Source organism: Spermophilus citellus (genome assembly GCF_964194105.1).
Source record: "Spermophilus citellus genome assembly, chromosome: 3".
NCBI lineage: Eukaryota > Metazoa > Chordata > Mammalia > Rodentia > Sciuridae > Spermophilus > Spermophilus citellus.
In genome coordinates, this window is record NC_138184.1 from 230,564,398 (window position 1) to 230,573,006 (window position 8,609).

At 51.4% G+C, this 8,609-nt stretch overlaps 1 protein-coding gene across 3 annotated transcripts in view; it reads left to right on the top strand.

Annotated features, from left to right (window-relative positions):
• The window catches only part of RNF32 (ring finger protein 32), a 28,596-nt gene extending 19,987 nt beyond the window's left edge, over nucleotides 1-8,609 (top strand). For all 3 annotated transcript variants that reach the window (XM_081284655.1, XM_081284653.1, XM_081284654.1), the window contains 2 exons: nucleotides 5,073-5,240; nucleotides 5,951-8,609. In XM_081284655.1, the coding sequence (XP_081140781.1) occupies nucleotides 5,073-5,240; nucleotides 5,951-6,199 (417 nt within the window). In that variant the 3' untranslated portion in view covers nucleotides 6,200-8,609. The remainder of the gene's footprint in view (nucleotides 1-5,072; nucleotides 5,241-5,950) is intronic.

Genomic DNA, 8,609 nt, shown 5'->3' on the forward strand with positions numbered 1-8,609 from the left:
GACCCCCTCGGCAGTCCCAGGAGTGGCATGAGGGAGACGGAGACGGAGACCAGACGGGTGTTCAAGAGCTGGGTCATGAGCCCACCTCCCAGGACCGGGGCGGGAGGTCTGGAGCAGAGCATCTCGCTCACACCGAGAAGTGATGGCAGCCTGCAAAGAAGCACGGCGGATGGCCAGGGCAGCGCTGGGGCCACCTAGCCCTGGCCACTCGCCTGAGCTGTGCTACCCCTGGCCCTGTGCCCTGCTTCCACTTGCCAGCCCCCTTTCAGAAGGCACCACTTCAGGTGGCGGGGCTGCCTGTCCTGCCACCCGGAAGAGCTCCCTCGAGGAGTGACTGTGGTCACAGGCCTCGGGGCAGCTCGGGGCCGGGGGAGCAGCTCCGCAGCCCCCCAGCTCTTCTGAAAACCGGCTTAACCTCGTGTCATTCACCATGCGATACCTGTGACAGAATCAAAGAGCAGCTTTTGACCACTACTGCATATAATGGGAGGTTTTTTTTCTCATTTAAAAAAACGCCTTTGATTTCATAAGGGGGTGTAGGTGTTAAGTGTGAAAGTGTTCTTTGGTGAGGCAGACTCAGTGGTACCAGAGTATAAATTTAACCCACAGTGGAAAGTCCACCTAAACTGCCCTCCTGGGCTGATGCTTGGAGTGGCTGCACTTTGCAAAGCCGCATTCTCAGTGAGGAGCTGACCAGGTGCCTGCCTGAGCCGAGTCAGGAGAGGCAAGAAGGTTTCGGTAAAAACACTGGAAACTGCAGGAAATAGTAAATGCCACGAGGACAGGACGACCGGAAATCAAGGGTAAAGTGGGGAGTGTGGTGTTTTAAATGAGAGGAATGGAGATGAAACAGACACAGGGCCCCGCCCCAGCTCCCAGAGGATGTCCATGACCGGACCACAGCACAGGAGGCCACCCAGCCCACCTCCCAGGACCGGGACAGGAGGTCTGGTGCTTCACTGGTGACTCTGGAAGCTGACCAGTGGGAACCCACGGTGACATTTGCGATGTGATCACACAGTTGCTGGGGGAGCAACCTAGGTAGCTCCCAGTTTGGGGAAGTGTTCAGGGGCAGACTGACCGGATTTGCTCATCAGCTGGACATGGGATTTGATGAAAAAGAGACACCTGTGGGTGACAACTGGGACCTGAACCAAAGCAACCTGAGTGTACTCTACGGAAAGAAGGAGAAGAGCAGGGAGAGGAGGCTGAGGGGCTGGGCCGGGACTACCTTGGGCTTGCTGCAAGTGACTGTCCATTGGCAATGGATGGACAACCTGGAGGTAGGGAAGAGGATTCCAAGCTGTGGGAAGCTGCAGGGCGATGGCAGGGGAGGAACAGAGAAGGTGGCATGTCTTCAGTCAGGAGACCAGCAGTGCTAGGGAGAGCAGATAGGTGGCTTGTCCTGGAAGCCAGGCGAGGAACCTGGTCCCCAAGAGAGAAAGGACCAGGAGTGCCGAGTGAGGAGTCTGTGTGCTCCCAGCACCACTCCCTGGTGGGGAGGAGCAGCCCAGGGAGGGAGGGCCTGGTGGCCTGTGTAGGAGGAGAGAGGTCCAGAGCCAGGAGGGGAGAGAGCAGTGGGCAGGTGCCCCATGGGGGCTGGAAGGAGGAGCACGGTCCAGGGCCGGGAAAACAAAATGCAGGCATAAAACTTTCCTTTCTCCTCTTGTGCTGTTTCTTATTTTCTTAATATTTAATGTTGTTCCAAGGAAAAGTTTTAACTTGGTGTGGACTTTACCAGTTATCTTTGAACTGCACCATGCCAGGTCAAGTACAGACATAAACATAATTCAAACATGGAACCACCAGTATCACAGTTTGAATTTCTACCTTGTAATACCTGTGCAGCTCGTTCTGACCGGAGCAGCTGAAGGGCTAAGCAGACACTCGCCCTTGGTCCCTGGCGAGTGAGGCCTGGGGAAAGGGCACCCTGCGGCTGGCTCTCCTGTTCCTCCAGAGTATCGTTTCCCATGAAGTGGCTGTGAGGCCCTCACTTGCTACGAGGATGTGTGGGTCCTGCCAGTTACCAGAGCTGAGAAGGGAAGGGAATGTGGGACAGAAGTCTGAAGCCCGGGACGCCACTACAGTAGAAGGCGGCCTGCCACAGGGCCCCGGAGGGAGCAGCAGAAGCCACATCTTGGAAAAGACGAAGTAGGGAGCACAGAATCATGTGTGTACCAAACGAGAACCACGTGCAGGATCAGAGGCAAAAGGAACACCGTTTTACACCGACGGACCCCGGCTTCCTCCAAATGCCTTCATTAAGGCAAGTGCTAAAGGATGGGTTCCAAGGAGAGAATGCCTGGATGAGAGGCGGAGGCCCTCGTGGTGGAAAACAGACGCTCATGTGGATGTTGATTCTGCCCAGTGCGAACAGTGGCGCCCACCCGTTGAAGAAGAGGAATAAGGCAGGAGAGGCCTGCAGTTCAAGTGCCCCAAGATCCCGCCCTGTCTCAGAGGCTGCAGCTTCTGACACGCTGTGTGATTGTAAGTATGCATTTCTAGGGTGACAGCAACAAGAATAGAAACAGGCTTCATCTTCAAGGTGACAGAGGAAAAACAGGGCGCAAAAAAAATTTAATTGGAGAGAGGAACCAATGGCAGGACAAAGAAAACAGGACAGGTGGAGAGCAGTGAGCTTACCGGCAGGTACGGCGCGCCCTGTTACCTGCAGACGGAACCATGCCACAGCTGGGCTGTCTCCCCGCAGCAGTGCGGGTTCTGGCGGCAGCTGCCCTGGGCACTCTGCTGCACCACAGCCTCAGAGACCCGCCTGTGTGGCCAGGGACTCAGGGGCACGGCCATCCCGTCAGGAGGAACATCCGGGGCCCAGCGGAGCAGAGGCCAGCGTCCAGTAGCCACTCTGTGCAGTGGATGGAGAGCAGAGCAGGAGAGCAGAGCTTCAACAACCCAGCCTGAAACTGTACACTTTCCTGTGACATGAAGGGTCTGGTACAGGTGGCCCCAGGCCACCCCACTCGAAGTGCTGGTGCACAGTCCTCGGTGGGTGACAGGAATGTGAAACATCCACACAGCTCATGGCCGAGCAGATGTCAACGTATGTTTTGGTGGTGCTAATAGAACAAAAGTTAAAATTAATTTTAGGAGCTTTTTTAAGGTGATTACTCGAAACTTTTAAGAGTGCATGTGGCTGGGCTGTACTCCTTTGGTCAGTGGTCAAGGGCACCTCCTGAGCCATGCCATTAGAAAGTCCTCAAAATAATTGTATCATTGCTTCTACCAATCAGTCCACAAAGGTTTTTAGATGAGTGTGCGATATACCTCTGAGATGATGAGAGAGAATAAAGTCAGGTACAGTCCATGCCCCAAGCCCTGAATGCTGCCACTCACTTCCGGGGACTCTGCAGCCTCTGCTCCTTGCTTTCCTCCTACTCGGGGAATCACAGTCTTTACAACTTAATTGAAGTCCAGGAACTCCTCACGCTCCCCAGCCCATCTGAGGACCAGTTTTGGACTTGGAGCCTTTTGTGATCACAGCATCACTAATCCACCCAGGCATTACTTCTAATGTGTGTTCCTAGGAAATTGTAGAGGGTTTGTGGGAGACACACTAGGGCAGGCCACGAGGGCAAACCTGTACCACTCTGTAAGCACAAGAGTAATAGAGTCAGCCTCCATCCTCAAACCGACTGGAGGTGGCATCCCCCCGAGAGAAGGGCATATACACAAGGGTTGAACCTTTGTAATTTGGGAGGTTATACCCAGCCACACCTTGCTGTGTATTTGGAGCTGCTTTGTCTGCCTGGCCCAGAAGTGGGAGAGAGGAAGTCACCTGTGAATATGTGTGACATCTGCATAATCCTGAGCTCTGATCCTATGAACTAGCTGCACAAAACCTGTACTCGTTTTGCATCATCCTATGACTCCTGTTTATCGCCATGAGGAGGTGACAGCATGCCCTGCCACAACCACCCAGCGGTCCTCCAGTCGAGCCTTTCCGTCCTCAGACTGCTGTGCTTCTCTAGATCTTTTTATATCAAAGTGTATCACCTTATCAAAGAAGTGGGCTTGGAAGCCACTCCAGAATGCCGGAAAGACAGGACTTTCAGAGCAAGTTTCCTGTAGTCTGGGTACAGAACCGCCGCCTCCGTCCCAGTGCTGGCAGTGAGTGCTGCAGGCTGCTGTGGGAGTCGACCCCTGTGCCCGAGAGGCTGCTTAAGGGCCTCAGGCAGGGAGTACTTTGAAACCTGGAGTTCAGAGCCAATGAGAAAAGCAGGGTGAAGTCAGTCAAATGAAGGCCACCGTCTTTCTCTTGGATTCTGTGTTCTTATGTCACACTAAATTCACCTAAATGCAACCTCTGTGAGGAGATGGCTGGCCAGCAGAGAGGTACGAACCAGCTTTGCTGGTGCCAGGAGTTGTGGCTTAGAGTAAATGGTGCCAGAGCACGATGACAATGTGACCTAATTTTGTAAAATCCTATTTTTTCCTGTCTCCTACTTTTAATTTCAAATGCATTCTTTGCTTCTTTGCTAGAGTTTACAACCAAATAAACTATAGGGGAAGAAAATATATTCCCCCTACCCTCCTATGTTCTTCACCTGGACAGTCTGGTAAATCAGAATCACAAGACACATGACCCAGAGACACATACCCCCTTATGAATCTCCTGTGACATGGGCGCTTCCTGAGGACGTGAAGTCCTGAGCAAACAGCTAGGATAGATGAAGACTGGGAAGCAGAAGGGAAAGAGACAGGCGGAGGATGGAAAACCTGGCAAGGCCTGTCCTCCAGGTACAGGGAGCCCTCACAGGAGGGCTCTCATCCTGACGGCAGGGCAGGGGCCGGGGTCAGAGTCCTCCTGGACTTGCTGACTCTCCTTCACGGAGGAGCACACCTTCCTTCAACTGTGGAGCGTCTCTGAGGAGTGTGTCCTGACCCCATCACGACATTTGTCATCTGTCCAGACCGATTGCCAGGATTTATAGTTACTGCCCCAAAAAGCATTGTTCAGACACAGACTTGAGGCAAGTCAGTAAACAGGTGGTTAGGGCTCCAGGAAGCTCCTGCCCTCAGCCTGCAGTCTCTTAGGCAACCTCTCCCGTCCCCAGTTCTTAGAGATCAGTCACCGCATCCTGTGCTCCTACGACACCAACATAGAAGAACTCTTCTCAGAAATCGATCACTGCTTGGCTGTGAACCGAAGCATTCTTCAGCAGTTGGATGAAAAGTGTGGGCAAGAGCTCACAGAAGAGGACTGGGAGAAGATCCAAGTGCAGGTAGGCTTTGGACTGCCTAGTGACCCCTGAAGGAGTGGACTGAGGCACGGGTGAGTAAGAGGGCGGGAGGAGCTCCACGGGGGTCCTTGGAGGACTCAGGAGCCCGGGAGGCCTGCCCTAGCTGGACCTGCACCCATACGGGACGGTAGGCCTTTATGAGCCAGGTAGTGGCTGCCAGGGTCCCTTCATGGTGAAATCGCTTAGATGACATCTGGCTGATGTGTTTGCTGAGCAACCACAACTCTTCCTAAAGGTCTTCTGGGACTCCCCCCCCCATCCTCTCCTGCACCCACAGAACCCAGGGACAGAGAGAAAAGGCCTCCCATGACTCAAAGCCATGGGGGGAAACAACACATCCTAAGTGTAGAGAGATTTTGTGGTTACAAAGACTCAAGTATTGTGAACATTTCTATTTTTATTATTTAATTAGAAGGAACCATGTTATTATATCATTAATGCTCAGTATTTTACAAAGTAATTTTGTTTTAAAACTGCTTGTTACAAGTGGGTTACTATCTCTTCCATTTCATGTGTGTGTGTGTGTGTGTGTGTGTGTGTGTGTGCGCGCGCGCTCGCGCGCGCCTATAATTTGTCATCTGACAGAGTGAACTTGGTCCTTTAGAAGATTCACTCCGGGTCTCCGGGTCTGTGCATCTAGCCTGATGGGACTAACCACCTCCCAGGACAAACCTGTCCACCCTGTGTTGCAGGCTGCTCATCGGGAGATCTGCGAGTGCTCCATCTGCCTGACCCCGCTCTCCCTTGATGTACAAGCAGCCCTGGGGACGAGCAGCCACCCGTGTCCCTGTCCCCGGGCCACAGTCCTCCTGTCCTGTGCGCACCTGTTCCACCACACCTGCCTACAGGCTCTGGAGGAGTTCTCCGTGGGGGATCGTTCCCCCTTCCACGTGTGTCCTCTCTGCCGCTCCTGCTACCAAAAGAAAATTCTTGAATGTTGAAAAGTTGTATAGTTCTGAGGAGAAAACTTAAGGACTGTATTGAGTTTTGAGTTAAATACTACAGGGTCATTTCTAACCCAGTGACAACTCTTGGTAATTACAGAGAAGAAATATAACTATATTGCAAAACCTGCCAACCAACCTATCTAGTTTTAGCCTTTATTTATTTTAAAAAATGTCAGATTCCTTAGTTTAATCTCTTGAAATAAAATGAGGAATTCTGTCATCTAAAATACAGTTAGTGTCTGACCAAGAAGCTGAGAAACTGAAACACTTTTAAGTTAGAGATGTTTTCCACCACCACATACCTTACAGTCTGTTGGTCCTAAACTTACTTTGTAATAATCATTTTATTTGGGGTAATAGATTGCTGTTGTAGTTGAGAACTTTGTGTAAAGCAATAAAATAAAAATATTCCATGTTATTCGATAGAGTAAGTCATACTTTAGTGACAGAACAGCACAGACTACTGTAGCCGCGACATGAGATGACCAAGCAGCCCCACTGACAGTTTTCTCTGAGGTGGAGACTGGCTGCAGCACCCTCCTGGCTCCCTGCACAGCATCCCGCATGCTTCAGATCACCACTGTAAATCCCGCCAGGGAAGAATAACAAGGAAAGTCTGTACATGGTCAGTACAGATGTTATTCTGAATATTTTTGATCCAGGTTGGTTGAATCCACAGATGCAGACCCCGTGGATAGGGGCTGGTTATTTACAGTGGCCAGTTAGTGTGGCATTGCACAGAGGAGACCCCACCCAGTTCCTGCCAGCAGAGCAGTGAGGTAGGCCAAGGGTCCACCCGTCAGGCCTGCCAGCGCCACGGCTCCTTGACAGCACCCCTGGGAGATCTGCTTGAAGAAGACAGACCAGGCCAATAGGTGGGGTCTATGTGCAGAAGTAGCACAGCCTGGCCCAAGGGTGGCAGAGGGGCAGGCTGTCAAGCATGTGACATGCCAGGGTCCAAACTAACCCAGAGAAGTGACCATCCATATTTCTGTTTATTTTCATCTCAGCATTTTTCACTTCTGGTACATATAATTATGGGGAATAATGGGTTTCACTGGGCACATTCACACTCTGGCATGGTTTTTTTTTATTTATATGTGAACAAATGGGCATGTTAGGGTTTGCTCAAACCCTTTATTATGATGGGTATATGACATTACAAAACCTAGAGACTGGTCTGGAGAATGCTTTGTACAATTAGCAGGGGGATGCCACATCGCAGAGCCCCACTCCTTCACTCAGAGGCCCCAGCAGCAGATGTGTCTCCCGCTCTGACAGGCAGGGCACTGTCCTGCAGCGAGGCCATGGGCAGTGACTGCACTGCCCTGACTCGGAACCTGCACAGAGCACCGGTGACAGCGAGTCCACTCCTGCGTTGGCTGGTGGTCTGTTTCTGTTCTTTGCAACCAAGTGCTCCCTGGTGCTACTTGCAGGCAACAGGTCCTCAGGAAAGTCAATGGGGACAGAAGTCTGGCATTGGTCATGGGACCCCATCAGAGATGAGTACTGAGGGATTGGTCTCAGGCACCCTGTGACAGTAAAGACCAAGCAGGTGATTATGGAAAAGTGGCCTTCTGGGATGGCCAGCCTGTGAGGTGTGGAAACAACTGCAGCACAGGAGGAGAAAGCTCTTCCACAGACAATCTGAGCACAACGCTTTTGGGTCCAGACACGAGGACAGGCAAACCTTTACACTGCCTCATCACTGTCCCATTAGGTCTCCCAGATGGAAACTGGAGCACTGACTGAGAAAGAAATAAGAGTTAGCGGGAGGGTTCAGAGGGCGCGAGGCTGTGTCCCGGGTCTCCCTGTGCTTCCTAGCCAAGGCAGAGCAGGCCCTTCGCAGGCGCTAGCCCCCTGGGTCACCTTGCAAGATGAAGCCCATTCTCCTCCTGCCTTCTCCTCACACCTCCCTTCTGTCTTTAATCCTCATAATTAAGAGCCTGGCACGCTCTGGGTTGGAGGCAATTACAAAACCACCATCAAGTGCAGGAGAAAATACTTGAGAGACTAGCGGAGCTGGAGGCATTTATAACAATTAAGGTTACAACCCACAATGAGGATATAACTGTCATGAATCTTTATGAACCAAGAAAACATAACTGTACAGTGCTTGAATCAAAAATGGGTTGCCAAGAGAAACTGTCAGAAAAAGGAATTAACTCACTTGTCAAACCATAAACAGATCAAGAAAACAAAATGTCTGACAAGAGTGCATTGTATGCATCTCCACACAAATGTTGACTGGGTATCTGGGTCATTTACGTGTCTTCACTATTATGAATAAAACTGCTGTGAATACTCATGTATACATAAAAAAAGAAAAACTAGAGGGTCTTTTTAAGGATGCTGGGAACATCTGTGAAAGTTGGCCACATACTAGACCACGAAGAAGCCCTCA